This window comes from Myotis lucifugus, unplaced genomic scaffold, assembly GCF_000147115.1.
Source record: "Myotis lucifugus unplaced genomic scaffold, Myoluc2.0 scaffold_759, whole genome shotgun sequence".
NCBI lineage: Eukaryota > Metazoa > Chordata > Mammalia > Chiroptera > Vespertilionidae > Myotis > Myotis lucifugus.
Window position 1 is genome coordinate 75,119 of NW_005871807.1, and position 16,578 is coordinate 91,696.

Consider the following 16,578-nt stretch of genomic DNA (forward strand, 5'->3'; position numbering starts at 1 on the left):
GAATTGTTTACCTTTAGTTAAGTTGTATGAGTTCCCTATAAATTTAGGAGATTAAACCCTAATCGGTAATAACATTGGCAAATATGTTCTCCCACGCAGTGGGCTTTCTTGTTTTGTTGATGGTTTCTTTTGCGGTGCAGAAGCTTTTTATTTTGATGTAGTCCCATTTGTTCATTTTCTCCTTAGTTTCCATTGTCCTAGGTCAGGAGATGTGTCAGTAAATATATTGCCACGAAATATGTCTGATATTTTGCTGCCTATGGATTTTTCTAAGATTTTTATGGTTTTCCATCTTACATTTAAGTCTTTTATCCACTTTGAGTTTATTCTTGTGTATGGTGTAAGATGGTGTCTAGTTTCATTTTTTTCCTGTATCTGTCCAATTTTCCCAACACCATTTATTGAGGAGACTTTCTTGACTCCACTGTATGCTTTTTTTTTCTTTTCTAATTTATTTTTATTTTTACAATTATACCATGATAAAACAACAAAACTTACTCACGTGGAATACTTTTCCTTAACGTTTGATAAGTTAATCAAATGCATACCACAATAGAGTTTTGTTGTTATTGTTTAAATAGCGATTTCTCATGATTTTAGTATCACACAAATGTAAGCTGAGACTACACTCAGAAATAAGTTTAGAAAATGTCATTACAAAAGATTGGGAGTGACTATTAAAAATAAGAAACAAACACAACAGAACAAACCCACTCAGGGCTGTTGTACAGGAGCAATGAATCAGATGTTTTCACTGCCATAAGTCTTCAGTACAGCCAAACTTAAATACAGCAATTCCAGGGTATACTACGGCTTTTTCTTTAGCAACATAACCACCAAAGAGAATCCATATAGATGCAATCAGAGAGCCAAAGGCCAACATGAGACCAATGAACAGCCAAATGCGAGCACCTGTTTGACACAGCCCACCTTCACTGTGACTATCTCCTCGGACTTGTCCATTCGATACTGCATTAATCATTAGGAAGGCGATGGTTGCTGTAGTGCCACAGGCATGGTATGAATGGTTGAACTCTTCCATAGTGGGGTAAATGACAGCTGCATCTATGATCATCCACCAGCCTGTAAAAAATAGAACACCAGCAGCAGTGGAAGCAATAGTATTGCGTTTTCCCCCCAATCAATGCATTCTGAGCATCTCAAGCCTTCTAGAAATCCAGACATTTTTTCAGGTCAGTCCAGCCCCGCACGTGCCTCCACTGTATGTTCTTGCCTCCTTTGTCAAATGTTAATTGAGCATAATGGCTTGGGTCGACTTCTGGGTTCTCTGTTCTGTTCCCTTGGTCTATGTGTCTGTTCTTGCACCAGTACCAGGGTGTTTTAAGAACAGTGGCTTTGTAATATAACTTGATGTCTGGTATTGTGATCCCTCCAACTTTGGTTTGTTGTTTTTTCCCCCCAGGATTTCTGGGGCTGTTCGGGGCCTTTTTTTATGCCATATAAATTTTTAGAGAGTTTGTTCTAGGTCTGTGAAATATGCCATTGATTTTAATGGGGATTGCGTTGAGTTTATAGATTGCTTTGGGTAATATGGACATTTTAATGATGTTGATTCTACCAATCCATGAACACGGTATATTCTTCCACTTGTTTATATCTTCTTCTATCTCTTTTTTCCTGTACTTTTCCAAGTACAGGTCTTTTACTTCTATAGTTAAGTTTATTTCTAGGTATCTTAATTTTTGTTGCAGTGGTAAATGGGATTTTTTTTTTTTAGTTTCTCTTTCTATAAGTTCATTATTGGTGTATAAAAATGTCATTGATTTCTGAGTGTTAATTTTGTATCCTGCTACATTGCCGAATTCATTTATTAAATCAAGTAGTTTTTTGATGGAGTCTTTAGGATTTTTCTATGTACAATATCATGTCATTAGCAACTAATGACAGTTTTACTTCTTCTTTTCCAATTCAGATGCCTTTTATTTCTTCTTCTTGTCTGATTGCTATGGCTAGAACATCCAGTACTATGTCAAACAGGAGTGGTGAAAGTGGACATTCCTGTCTTGTTCCTGTTCTTAGGGGAAATGGTTTTAGTTTTTGCCCATTGAGTATGATGTTGGCTGTAGGTTTGTCATATAAGGCTTTTATTATGTTGAGTTATGATCCCTCTATTCCCACTTTGCTGAGAGTATTTTATCACGAAAGGGTGTTGCATTTTGTTTAATGTTTTTTTTCTGCATCTATTGATATGATCATCTGATTTTTGTATTTCAGTTTGTTTATGTGATGTATCACATTTATTGATTTGTGACTATTGTACCATCCTTGCATCCCTGGAATAAATTCCACTTCGTCATGGTGCATGATCTTTTTAATAAATTGTTGGATGCCATTTATTAATATTTTATTGAGGATTTTAGCATCTTTGTTCATCAGGAATATTGGCCTATAATTTTCTTTCTTTGTTGCATCTTTATCTGGTTTTGGGATTAGGTTAATGCTGGCTTCATAAAAAGAGGTTGGAAGTGTTCCTCTTGGATTTTTTGGAATACTTTGAGGAGTATAGGTGTTAGTTCTTCTTTGAATGTTTGATAAAACTCCCCTGTGAAGCTGTCCGGACCAGGGCTTTTGTTTGCTGGAAGCTTTTTGATGACTGCTTCAATTTCCTCAGTAGTTATCAGCCTATTCAGATTTTCTGATTTTTCCTGATTGAGTTTTGGAAGATTGTATTTTTCTAGGAATATGTCCATTTCATCTAGGTTGTCCAGTTTTTGGTATAGAGTTGTTTGTAGTATTTTTTTTACAATCCTTTGTATTTCTGAGGGGTCAGTTGTTACTTCACCTCTTTCATTTCTCATTCTGTTTATTTGGGTCCTCTCTTTTTGCTTTTTGGTGAGCCTGGGTAGAGGTTCATCAATCTTGTTTATCCTTTTAAAGAACCAGCTCTTGGTTCTATTGATCTTTTATATCATTTTTTGGTCTCTATGTCATTTATTTCCATTCTAATCTTTATTATTTCCTTCCTTCTACTTATTCTGGGCTTTTCTTGTTGCTCTCTTTCTAACTCTTTAAGTTGTAGGGTTAGATAATTTATTATCAATTTTTTTGTTTTTTGAGGTAGGCCTGTATAGCTATGAACTTCCCTCTCACAACTGCTTTCATTGTGTCCTATAGATTTTGGATTGTTGTGTTTTCATTGTCATTTGTTTCCAGGATGTTTTTTATTTCTTCTTTGATCTCTTTGGTAACCCAATCATTGTTTAATAGCATGCTATTTAGCCTCCAAGTGTTTGATTGTTTTTTTTATTGGTTTTATTATAGTTGATTTCTAATTTTATGCCATTGTGATCTGAGAAGATGCTTGATATGATTTCAGTCTTCTTGAATTTGAAGAGGTTTAGCCTGTATTCTAATATGTGGTCTATCTTTGAAAATGTCCCATGTGCACTTGAGAAGAATGTATATTCCGTAGCTTTGGGGTGAAATGTTCTGAAGATATCAATTAGTTTCATCTGATCTAGTGAGTCATTTAGGATTGCTGTTTCTTTGTTGATTTTTTTTTGTCTAGAAGATTTATCCAGTGATGTCAATGGGGTATTAAAGTCCCCTACTGTGATAATATTGTTGTTGATCTCTCCCTTGATATCTTCCTGAAGTTTTTTTAAAAATGTATTTTGGTGCTCCTGTGTTGGGTGCATATATGTTTACCAGAGTTATATCCTCTTGTTGTATTGATCCCTTTAGTAATATGATGTGACCTTCCTTATCTCTTGTTATGGCCTTCACTTTGAGATCTATTTTTGTCACATATAAGTGTTGCTACTCCAATTTTTTTTTCATTTCCTTTTGCCTTAAAATATTTTTTTCCACTCCTTCACTTTCAGTCTGTGTGAGTCCTTATATATGGGGCATGTTTTCTTATCCATTCAACTACCCTATGTCTTTGGATTGGAACATTTAATCCATTTACATTTAAGGTTATTATTGATAGGTAGTTTGTTGCCATTTTTTTTTCTATTCCTGTTTTCCTTATTCCCTGTCTATTTCTTCTTTTTACAACATTCTCTTTAGCACTTCCTGCATTGCTGGCTTGGTGGTAATAAATTCCCTTTGCCTTTTTTGTCTGTGAAGCTCCTGATTTTCCCTTCAATTTTGGATGATAGCCTTGCTGGATTGAGTATTCTTGGATTGAGTCCCTTGCTTTGCATCATTTTGTATACTCCATTCTATGCCCTTCTGGCCTGATGCATTTCTGTTGAGAAATCAGTTGATAGTCTAATGTGCGATCCCTTGTAGGGAACTCTGTTTTTTTTCTTGCAGCCCTCAAGATTCTTTCTTTGTCATTAACGTTTGCCATTGTAATTGTGGTGTGTCTTGGTGTGGTCTTTTTTGGGTGTATCTTGTTTGGGACTCTGTGTGCTTGTGTGATTTTTTTCTTTCCCATGTCAGGGACGTTTTCTGTCATTATTTCTTCAAATAGGTTTTCTACTCCTTGCTCCTCTTCTTGTACTTCTGGCACCCCTATTATGAGGATGTTGCTTCGTTTCATGTTGTCCCAAAGCTCCCTTAAACTCTCCTGCTTTTTTTACAATTGCTTTTCAGATTGGGTGTTTTTTCTATCCTATATTCTAACTCGCTGATTCAGTCCTCTGCTGCTTCTAGCCTGCTGTTGAAACCTTCCATTGTGTTCTTCATTGCAGCGATGTCATTCTTCATTTCCTCTTGATTTTTACACATGTTGGTGAATTTCTCATCCAGATGGTTGAGCATCTTTATAACCTTTTGTCTGAATTCTTTTTTTAAAAATATATTTTATATATATATATATTTTTTTTTATTTTTCGCTTAAAGTATTACAAAGGGTATTACATAAGTGTCCTTTAAAAATATATTTTATTGATTTTTTACAGAGAGGAAGGGAGAGGGATAGAGAGTTAGAAACATCAATGAGAGAGAAACATCAGTCAGCCGCCTCCTGCACACCCCCTACTGGGGATGTGCCTGCAACCAAGATATATACCCTTGACCAGAATCGAATCCAGGCCCCTTCAGTCCACAGGCCCACGCTCTATCCACTGAGCCAAACTGGTTAGGGCTGGTCTGAATTCCTTCTGTGACATATTGCTTGCCTTCATTTCATTTAGTTTCTTTTCTGATGAGTTCTCCTTTTCTTTCCTTTGAGGATTGTTTCTTTGTCTCCCATTTTTGCTGTCTCTTCCTGGCCCTGGGCACCCTGATTGAGGTCCAAGAGGTTAAAGTCCCTAGAGGTCCAATGGTCTGGAACTTGTTAGCCCAGAGGCTGGGTCTGCCTGAGCCTCATGCCTTTATTGTCTCTGCTCTGAGCTGTACCCACTTCTCCCATGGTTCTGGTCCCTCAGTTGTCTGCTGCAGATGCTCTGGGTTGTGGGGGCACATGCACAGTTCCTCTGTTGTGTGACTCCCTGTGGGGGCCAGAGCCCTCTGGCGTGCAATTCACCGTGCCACCCCGGCACCTGCGGCAGTGTGGCGCCCTAGGTCCCTCTGGCAGTGCACTTCAATGCGGTCCTGTGGCCAGTGGCTGGGCGCACTGAGTTGCACCGGCAGCACAGTCCTGTGGCCCAGGGTGGGCATGTGCCGAGTGGCTCCGGATTGCAATGATAGCATTGACCTGTGACCTGGGGCTGAGCCCTCCATGTGGTTCCAGGTTGCAGCGGCAGTGCTCTCCTGGGGCCCGGAGTGGGGTGCGTGTCGGGCGGCTTTGGATCTGACTGGCAGCATGGTCCTGGGGTGGGGGTGGGGTCCATGGTCCCCCTGGCTTGTACTGACAGTGTGGGGTCCTGGGTTGCAGGGTCTGGGCGCGCAAGCAAGGAGGTGCGGCGCAGGAAGTCTCTCTGTTGTGCATTCACTGCAGACATTTGGGAGCCCGCGGTACCATGCCACTCACGCCGGGGCGTGATGGTGGGCCCACATGGGTTATGACTGGTAAGCAGCCCCCTGCACTGATCCGGGATGGTGTCTGAGCCAGTCCTGGTGTCGGTGTGGCTGCGCTCCTGGCCTCTGCTGCTCCCCTCTATCAGAAGCATGGGCTCTACGCCAAAGTTACACCCGGCCTGGGAGTGCCTGTGGCAGTAGCAGGGGCTCCCCTTCCATGAGAGTCTGGTCTGCCAGTCCCCGAGACTCCTGCAAGATCTAACTGTCCCTCAATCACCCACACACACACCATAAATTACATCTGTGAATATTCAGAGAAGTGGATATTCAAACAATAATGAGGTGAGTTTCTTCTCTAGAAATAGGCGAGGTTTTAAAAACTGATGCTACTTATGTGATGAGAATGCAGAGAAATGCTTGCCTGTAACACATTGGTTCAACTAGGAAACAGTGGCAAAAGAAAGGTCAGCAGGTGTAAGTAGGAACTCATGTCACTGCACGTGGGGTTGAAAGGTGTATGGGACTAAATTACCTTGACATAGTCCAAGAACTGGAGCAGGGGATGGGCAACAATAAATTGTGATGAAGTCCCAACAGGAAGAGGTAAAAGTATTTAATTTAAGGTAGACTTTGATAGGTTAGGAATGCTTGTTAAAATGTCTAGGGTAACCATTAAGAGATAATGAAAAAAATGTATGACTAAGAAGCAAGTAGAAGAGTTAATGGAATTATAAAAAAAACAAAAAACATGTGGCTAATCAAATAGTAGTCAGGAACCCAGCTGGTGGGGTTCAGTGGTTGAATGTCGACCATGAACCAGGAGGTCATGGTTTGATTCCCACTCAGGGCGCATGCCTGGGTTGCCGGCTGGATCCCCAGTAGGGGGCGTGCAGGAGGCAGCTGATCACTGATTCTTATCATTCATGTTTCTGTCTCTCCCTTCCTCTCTGAAATCAATAAAAATATGTATACATATATTTTTTAAAAAGTAGTCAGGAAAGGAGCAACAAAGGAACAAAGGTCATGGAACAGAGACAACAACAGGAAGATGGGAGATTAAACCAGAACCAAATTCCTGCCTTACATATTAATGAACTGGAGAAAAGCAACGGCACAGTACGGCCTCACTTCACATCATCAGTAGCTCTGTGCCTTGAGTGAAATGACGTGTAAGGAAACCAGTTCCCCACAGGCTCGTCAAGATGGAGAAGAGTCAGGTCCCTGCGGCGTCTCAAGGGTGTGATGCAAAGATGTTGAATGGGACCTGCCAGATATGTGACTTTCAAGAGACAAACCTTACATATCAGGACACAGAAAGGTTGAGAAAGGATAGAGGAAATCTGCCAAGCAAACACTAACTAGACAACGCTGATGTCACTAACTTCAAAGAAAACTTGAAAGCAGGAAGAGCACAAGAAAGTCACTTCGTAACAATGAGAGGGTCAGCTCAGCAGATGAGCCTGCCAGGCGGCCCGAATGCACCCAGTGCTGGAGCACAGAGTGGACAGAGCACACTGGGCAGCACACAGGTGCCTCAGACACAGGTGGGCATTGGCAGCGCATGTCCCTTGGCAGCTGATAGAAATTTAGTGGAGGTACAAAGGTTTGAGTGCATGGTTAAACTACATCTAACACACACCTAAAGTATACCTGCAAGTGCAATATTTATGTTCTTTTGAAGAATACAGAGAAAAGTTCTCAAAAGATCGTATGTTCTGGACATGGGATTGAAATAATACAGAAGACGTGTTTTGACCACAGTGCAATTAAGCTAGAAATCAATAATAAAAAGGTAATTAGAAAATACCCAAAAGTTTGAAAATCAAGTATTATACTTCTAAAAAGCTGTGGGTCAAAGAAGTCAAATGGGAATTAGAAACTATTTTCCACAGATAATGGAAACCAGCATTTAAAAGCTGTGGGATTCAGTTAAAGCTATTCTGAGACACATTGGAAACGGAAAAGGCTGCAAACCAATGTCCACATACCTATCTCATTGGGGCAAAGGACAGTAAGAAATGAGAAGGAACAAAATAATAGAAGATAATGTCAGAAATCCATAAAATTGGAAGCTGTCAAGTTTAACAAAGCCAAAAGGAATTATTTAAAAACATTCATAGAATTTATAAGCCCTAAGAAGCTTGACTTAAGGGAAAAGAGAAAGCCAGACACAAAGACTCAACAGCAAGAATGAAAAGGCCGTTACCACAAACACTGAGAGGGTAAAAGATGGCACTGTGGACAACTCATGTCCCTGAAGGCTTACACGAGTGAGCCGTGGGTTCATCTGTTGGGGGTGCCGTGTGGTGGGAGATGTGTGGGGATGGCGGACTGGAGCTGTAGGTTGGGAGGATGGGATGGTAGCTAGAGAGTAAGGTGATGGGAAGGTGGTGGTTTGGGTAATGACCCTGAGTGAGTGGGAAGGACACCTGTGGGTGGAGCACCAGCTGGGAGGAGAGCAGAGCTCCTGCGATGGGGTGCCCAGGAGCCTGGCGCCGGCATTAACGTCCGGAAGGAAAGGAGACCAGCCCGGCAGTCGAATAGGAGTCTGTGAGCCGAGGAAAACCAAGTGCAGGGTTTGGGCGCCCTGTGGGCAGCAGGGCGGCTGGCTTGTAGGCGACGGCATGGTCCAGTCCCATGGGACACAGGTCTGCGCTTCAAGGACAGCGGGCGGCACGAACATGACACGCCCTTTCAGGCCACAGCACAGCGACATCACAGAAAGGCAATGCTGGTCCAAGCCCACGAAGTCGTGAAGTGCAGAGAATTGCTTTCTGTGACAGTTCTAGGGACGGAGCCTGGCGTGGTTCTGTGTTGACTCGGGAAGCGTGGTTCATGATGCTCTCACGTTGGTCCGCGCGTGACTGCTAAATGCCTCAGACAGACACTGACAGGTGAGTCCTGGACAGCAGCTCTGTCTCACCAGAGGCTCCCCGCATGCCCCTGTGCATTGCTCAGTTTAACTTGTCTGTTTCCAATTTATTTTCCAGGACACGCAGCACGAAGTTGCTTCGGCTCATTGACCTGGACTTTTCATTCACATTCTCTTTCTTGGATCTGCCACCAGTAAATGAATATGACATGTACATCAGGAACTTCGGGAGAAAAAACACCAAGCAGGTGAGTACAGCAGGTACTGACTGCGCTCTGGACCTTGAGGGCAGGGAATGTGCAGAGGAGGAGGAGGGAGGGAGAAGGGCCCCTCATTCACCACGTGGTGCAAGTGAACCTGAACGGTGTGCAGGTGTCCACAGAAGCCCACACGGAGGGCGGCTCCCCGCTCCCAGTGTGGCTGTGTGGGGAGCAGAATGTCCCCTGGATCCCTTGCTCAGGTCCCAGTGAGGGTGTGACTGTCATAGTGCAGGGCCTCCAAGTGCTGTGCACCCAGTGATTCCCATGCTCCCCCTGAAGTGATTCACCCTCGTCCCATCCTTTCTGTTCCATTGCACCTTCCCCTGTATGCCCTGACTGTCCCCTGCCTGTGTGCCCACTCTCACTGTGCCAGGCCCCCTCACCTGCCTGTGTGCCCTCTCTCACTGTGCCAGGCCCCTCACCTGCCTGTGTGCCCTCTGTCACTGTGCGAGGCCCCCTCACCTGCCTGTGTGCCCTCTGTCACTGTGCGAGGCCCCCTCACCTGCCTGTGTGCCCTCTGTCACTGTGCCAGGCCCCCTCACCTGCCTGTGTGCCCTCTCTCACTGTGCCAGGCCCCTCACCTGCCTGTGTGCCCTCTCTCACTGTGCCAGGCCCCTCACCTGCCTGTGTGCCCTCTCTCACTGTGCCAGGCCCCTCACCTGCCTGTGTGCCCTCTCTCACTGTGCCAGGCCCCCTCACCTGCCTGTGTGCCCTCTGTCACTGTGCGAGGCCCCCTCACCTGCCTGTGTGCTCTCTGTCACTGTGCCAGGGCCCCCTCACCTGCCTGTGTGCCCGCTCTCACTGTGCCAGGCCCCTCACCTGCCTGTGTGCCCTCTGTCACTGTGCCAGGCCCCTTCACTGCCTGTGTGCCCACTCTCACTGTGCCAGGCCTCCTCACCTGCCTGTGTGCCCTCTCTCACTGTGCCAGGCCCCCTCACCTGCCTGTGTGCCCTCTCTCACTGTGGCCAGGCCCCCTCCCCTGCCTGTGTGGCCTCTCTCACTGTGCGCAGGCCCCCTCACCTGCCTGTGTGCCCTCTCTCACTGTGCCAGGCCCCTCACCTGCCTGTGTGCCCTCTCTCACTGTGCCAGGCCCCTCACCTGCCTGTGTGCCCTCTCTCACTGTGCCAGGCCCCTCACCTGCCTGTGTGCCCGCTCTCACTGTGCCAGGCCCCCTCACCTGCCTGTGTGCCCTCTCTCACTGTGCCAGGCCCCCTCACCTGCCTGTGTGCCCTCTGTCACTGTGGGAGGCCCCCATCACTGACCTGTGTTTTCTCTGTCACCGAGCCTAGCCCTCCTGTCACACGTGTGTTTCTCAGTGTCCATGGCCTGGTTCGAGGCCTGAGGTGAAGCCTTCCCTCATGACTTACACTGAACTCTCTTATTCCAAAGTCTCCACCCTCCATGCCACACAGCTGACTCCCCTGTTGTACTGTAGTCACTAACTCCCCCTCCGTTCCAGAAGTTGAAGGCAGGGATTATCTCTTGCATTTTTCTTATGTCCTGTTAGTGCCATTGGGTACATACTGTGGGTCCATTCCGTTGGTGACAGTCTCTCAATAGGAGGAGGTCACGGGATGGCCCTGCAGGAGCGCTGGGTGATCCTGCTGACTCACGCTAACCTTGAGCCGATGGTCCAGCTCCTCTCAGAGTTGCTAGTGACGACACGCGTGACTGCAGCACGCACCTGTTTTGCTGTTGCTAATTCTCACCCCAAGGTATTTCCCACTGATATTTTGTGAGAGTGGAAGGGAGGGGGAGAGAGAGAAACATCGATGTGCGAGAGACACATCCATTGGTTACCTCCTGCATGTGTCCCGACCAGGGCCTGGGATCGAGCCTGCAACCAAGATAGGTGCCCTTGACTGGATTCAAACTTGGGACTCTTCAGTTCGTGGGCTGATGCTCTATCCACTGAGCCAAACCGCTAGGGCTAGATTGCATTTGGTTTGCAAAGTCAGTATGTTCCTAAAAAAATAGATGTTGGTGGGCTCCTCAGTAGTTTTTTACACCAAAGCTGAATTGTTTGATGTGACTTTTTTAAAACCCTTTAGAAAGTCAGGCCTATTAAACACAGCAAACTTTTAAGACCCAGACTGCCTTTGCTTGATGGTATTTATGCCATGATACTTATTTTTGACAAAAGCAAGAAGACTGCCATTGAGAACTAACGTTTTTCTTGTCAGTAACGAGGCATTGCTTGAGGTTGAGTGCTCACGCAGCCCTTTGTTTTGAAGGCGTACGTCCAGTGCAATGAAGGGAATGTGGAGCGAGACATCCAGACAGAGGAGATGGAGACCAGGGAGGCGTGGACTCAGCACCCCGGGGAAGGCGCGGCCGTGTCGGGGGGTAAGCAGCTCGCAGCTGCTCCCCTCTGAGAGCCGGGTTCTTCACGTTGCCTGTGGTGCTATGCTCAGTGCATCGCTTGCTCTTTCTCCTTCTGCCTTTCTCCCGGGGGTGGTGGTTCGTACCTGATGGAAGTGCCACGCCCTCTTGGTGGGGCAAACCAGCGGCCTGAGCGCCAGCTGGGCCGGTCAGCAGGGCAGAGTCCCCTCCAAACACGCAGCTTCGTGAGGGCTTCTGAGCGCGCTTGGCTTTTGACTTGGGATAATCTGTTCTCCTTAATAGAGATTTGTTTTTAATTTTTTTAAAATGTCTTTTTCATTGATTTTTAGAGAGAGAGGAAGGGAGAGGGATAGAAACATCGATGAGAGAGAAACATCGATTATCACTCATCTGCCTCCTGCATGCCCCCTACCGGGGATTGAGCCCACAACCCGGTACTGTGTCCCAAACAGAAATCGAACCGCAACCTCTTGATTCTGGGAATCAGCCAGCTGAGCAATAGAGATTTTCTACACGAGTGTGGTTGCAGATACGTGGTGTCGATACAGATGGCAGGTCCCAGAGGCGTGCTCCACGCTCGTGGCTTTCCTCCGTGACCTGTGTGCTCCGTGTCCACTTCCCTGTTGCAGCTGATTCTGAGGAAGCCTCCCCCTAAGAAATCAGGCACCGACATGTGACACTTACACCATCATCGATGCCGTGAGCTCCAGGGGTGGGCAAAGGCAGTTTACAGTTGTGAGCACGCAAAACAGAGTTTCTTGTATTATTACTCATTAATGATTGGGTTATTTGTGTTACAACTGTCAATCTACTTTTGTCCACCCGTGCTTTCCTTAATGTCTTTAAGTAGGGTTCCGTTCACAGACTTTATGTGAAACAAGATGCAGTGGGTTTTCTCAGTTACATGTATTGGGGACAGCGGTTCATGAGGTGACGAGTTTCAGGTGAGCAGTGCTGTGACCCAGCACCTGTGCTCATCGCCCGAGCCTCCCTCCATCAGGTGCAGTTTACAGTAGATCCAGAGTAAATGTGGACTTTCTGAGCTCCGCTTCCAGCTTCCTAATGTTCATGTGGCCTCTGCACTCTGACGTGGCTGCTTAGAGCCCACCTGGTTGTTTTCTGTGACTTTTTAGGGAGTGAGAGCAGGGAGCCCTCGGATGCAGCGGCTGTGCCTAAGGTGGACACGCTGAGACTGTCCAGCTTCCTCCGGGCAGCCTGCCAGGTAGGTGCCTGGGACGTGGCCTGTCACCTGGGTCACCACCAACTAACATAAACAACGACTGGAAAACACAAATGAAGTTGGCAAGGCAGACATAGCTCTAGAGCAGCGGTTCTCAACCTGTGGGTCACAACCCCTTTGGCGGTTAAACGACCCTTTCACAGGGGTCGCCTAAGACCATCCTGCATATCAGATATTTACATTACGATTCATAACAGTAGCAACATTACAGTTATGAAGTAGCAACGAAAATAATTTTATGGTTGGGTCACAACATGAGGAACTGTATTTAAAGGGCCAGAAGGTTGAGAACCACTGGGCTAGAGCAGTGGTTGGCAAACTGCGGCTCAGTAAACCGCGGCTCGTGAGCCACATGCAGCTCTTTGGCCCCTTGAGTGTGGCTCTTCCACAAAATACCCGGCTCTTCCACAAAATACCGACTTCTGCGCATGGGCCACGAAGTTTCAATCGCACTGTGTGTGCGCGCCCACACGTGGTATTTTGTGGAAAGAGCTACACTCAAGGGGGCCAAAGAGCTGCATGTGGCTCATGAGCCACAGTTTGCTGACCACAGCTCTAGAGTATTTGAAACTAAGAAACTTATGACTTTTAAACTGGCCATGGAAACGTCAAACGGCATGAGAGACAGGGAGCACGTGGAGGACTTGAGGCGCCTCCACAGTTGCAGGTCGCGGCCACTGTCTCCTCTGAGCCCCCACAGACCCTCCCTGTTGCTGTGACACAAGGGCAGTGCCCACAGGCCCCGTGAGCCCCTGTGAGTCTCTAAAGAGAAGGACCCACATTCCTACTCTTTCGAATGCCCTCAAGTCGGGAGTCTGTGTTCCTGGTCCCACCGCGTCTCCGTTGGTGTAAAGCAGCTGGCGTGGGGCTCAGTCTGGCCTGCCCGCTGTCCCCCCTCCAGCGAGTCCTGCTTCCACACGCTGAGCGGTGGCTCTCCGCGGTGTGAGTCCTGGGAGGCTGAGGGGGCTGGCAGCGCAGGGCGGAGCGGCAGGCGGCTGGGCAGGCAGCAGTGACTGGCTCACTGCGCCTCCTGGGTCCTCGTAGCGCAGGGAGAACACCTTGGGGCCTGCGCGTGACGTGTCTTCGTCCTGGTACTTTAGCAGAGTCTCTGCCATCAACAATGGCGTGTGCCCTGAGATCCCAGCTTCCTGAGGAGTTGTTCCCCTGCTGTGCCCGCAGGACAGTGTCCTTGCACCCTGTTGCTTCCTTGGTGCCTGGCGGGGGAGCAGCTCCTGTGAGATGTGGGGGAGATGAGCGGGCGGCGTGTTGATTCGGGCACTCACTGTCTTTGGAAGGTGGTTGCAGTTTTGCTGGAAGAGGACCGCGTGGCAGCTGCCCCCAGCCGGGACCCCGGGGCCCAGGACAGCACCCTGCCCGTCAGTGACAGCGCCTGGCAGCTGAACACCAGCCTGCCCTTCCTCCAGCGTAAGAGCCTCCTGCTGGTGCCTAAGTGGGACCACGCGTGACACTGACGTCGCGGTCTCGGGCCCGCCTGTGACGTGAGGTGCAGCCGTGAGGTGCAGGCGGGACACGTGCGGGTGTGCGTGTTTGCTGAGGCGGTGCCAGGACCTGCCCCTGCCCGGGCACCGCTCGGTTGTTCCTTTGAGACCGGAGCAGCGCAGCGCTGAGAGGCCGTGCGGCCTGCGCTGGCTCTGCTCCGTAGACCCACAGGTAGCCCGTGGCCTCAAAGCACAAAACGTTTGTCAGACGTGAAGTGTGGTCACATGTAATCGTTTAGATCAGTTTTAAAAACTGCATTTGCGCGGTCCAGTCAGTGCCTGAGGCTGGTCGCTGCTCTGCTTTGGAACGATGGCTGCAGGCGGCCGCGCAGGAGGGACGCGCGGCGTGTCGTGGGGGTGCCTCTGTCCTTCACATAAACAAAAATGGCATTTTAGCTTTAAAAAGCTTGTGGTTTTGGGGGGTGTTTTTATTTTTAAAAGATATGAGTTATCCTGTCAGGAAGTAGTGAATCACTGTCTCTATGGAATTCCAAACAGGTGTGCACGCTCCACACCACCTCTTCTCCCGGAGCTGCCCAGTGACGCACCCGCAGGCCTGGAGGCGCTGGTACAAGTGCCACTGGCATAAGAGTCCCTCGTGGGGGACACGAGCGTGCGTGTCCTCACAGGACTGGCCTCTGGTGGGCGTGGGAGACCCTCCTGAGGACAGGGAGGGATTCCTCGTAGGTTTGCATTTTGGTAGAATGAATTCTGAGGTGACAGAAGGAGAGTGGATGACAGGTGTCTGAGGCTCGCTGGTCACACCTGTGAGGCGAGGCCTCGGAAGGAGTGATGCTTCCGCCGTCAGGAGTGCTCGCCCGCGCAGCAGCGTGGTGCCGGCGGGCCGCTCCTCATTCCTGCGTTGGCCCATGTGCAGCGTGTGTCCAGTGTCCCGGGCCCTGGTGAGAGTCAGCAGTGGACAGAAATCCTTGTGGGTCAGACTATGAACTTGCTAAATGAGTGACGTGTGCAGTAGGTTGAACTGGGCAAGCTCTTGGGAGAAAAACAAAGTGGGCAGGGCCCCTGACGGAGCTGCTTGGCGGTGTGACACCTCGGGGACTGCAGGGCCCACTGAGGCGGCCTGGCTCCGGGCTGCGTTGTACCGAGTTTGAAGGATCACTTTTTAGCAAACCCACACGTCAGCTTTGACAGGGTTCTTGTAGAGCTGTGGCCGTTGACCACCCGCATTTCAGGCACGTGGAGCTTTGGAAGGCCATGCTGCTTCTTCATGAAGCTGAAATGCACTGACATATTTGTGTTATCTGACCTGGTTCTGGCAGACCCTCCCATGCTGCGGCACTGCCGTATTCTGTCCCCAGATCGCAACGTGTCCAGCTTGCACGCCTCTCCGGCGCGGAGGCAAGTGGTGTCCGTTCACGGGCTTCCTGACCAGGCCTGCGCGCCTCCGCTGGACCACAGGCACCTGCTCTGCGTGTGGGACATCTGGCAGCCCTCGGGGCCGCAGAAGGTCCTGGTGTGTGAGTCACAGGTATCACTCGGGCGCAGGGCGGGCAGGTGGGCGCCTGCTGGGCCACAGGGAGCAGGAGGGTGGAACTTGTCAGCTCCTTTCTCTTTCCTCCTGGCCTCCCTCAGCTCTGTCTGTGACAGGACATGAGTGGGTCTGTTTTGACTCTAAAAATTTTAAGTTCAGAAGAAACCCACAGCGTGAAGCCTGGTTGGCACACACTGTGGGAATTGGGTATCAGTTAGGGCTCCAGGCCGAGTGGACACACGGCCCCTGGGCACGGCTCTGGTTCAGAGTGGACTTGTTGCTTGTGCTGTCTGGGTCCTGGACATGGTAGAGGTTTCTTAATGCTTGAGATTGAGTCTGTAGTCTCATGCGTTTTCTGGCCCCTGGCTCACAGGCCGTGGTCTGGTGGCCACGCAGGTCACCCTGTTTACATGCTCCTTGACCTCAGAATCATTGATTCCACCAAAACAGTAGAGAACAGTAACTTTTACTGATGTCAGTTTTGGGACTTGAAGATAACTTTTGGTGATGCAGGCTGTAAATGGAGAGACAGAAGCTGGCTTTGCTGATGGGGCTGAGTGGGGCCTGGCGCCCACTGAGGACGCCAGCGCAGACACGCCCAGACGGGCCTCGTGTCTGCAGCTTCTCGGGGAGGCCCCGGGCACCGGGGCAGCAGAGCTCTCTGTCCTCCCAGGTCACCTGTTGCTGCCTGAGCCCCTTCAAGGCCTTCCTGCTGTTTGCTGGGACCGTGCACGGCTCGGTCATCGTGTGGGACCTGAGAGAAGACTCTCGGATGCATCGTTATGTGAAGCTGAGCGACTGCTTTTGGACATTCAGGACAGCAACGTTTTCCACTGGTCAGTGAAGCCCGCCTGCCTTTAGGTGTCTCTAGACAAGTGTGACAGACTCCAGGAGTGTCTGAAATGTCTTGGCATTTATGGTTCCGGTTACCCCAGAGGATGGGGTCTGACCTATTAGCAAAAGAGGCCTTTGACAAAAAGGAGAACAAAAATGCCTCCAGG

At 48.7% G+C, this 16,578-nt stretch overlaps 1 protein-coding gene across 7 annotated transcripts in view; it reads left to right on the forward strand.

Annotated features, from left to right (window-relative positions):
• The window catches only part of WDR60 (WD repeat domain 60), a 61,483-nt gene that overhangs the window by 32,372 nt on the left and 12,533 nt on the right, over positions 1 to 16,578 (forward strand). For 6 of the 7 annotated variants that reach the window (XM_023746909.1, XM_023746910.1, XM_023746911.1 and 3 more), the window contains 6 exons: positions 8,862 to 8,991; positions 11,238 to 11,349; positions 12,480 to 12,568; positions 13,882 to 14,011; positions 15,405 to 15,574; positions 16,251 to 16,413. In XM_023746909.1, coding sequence (XP_023602677.1) covers positions 8,862 to 8,991; positions 11,238 to 11,349; positions 12,480 to 12,568; positions 13,882 to 14,011; positions 15,405 to 15,574; positions 16,251 to 16,413 — 794 coding nt within the window. Of the gene's footprint in view, positions 1 to 7,089; positions 8,766 to 8,861; positions 8,992 to 11,237; positions 11,350 to 12,479; positions 12,569 to 13,881; positions 14,012 to 15,404; positions 15,575 to 16,250; positions 16,414 to 16,578 lie in introns of those variants that run through there. The other variant, XM_023746915.1, reaches the window with a different exon arrangement.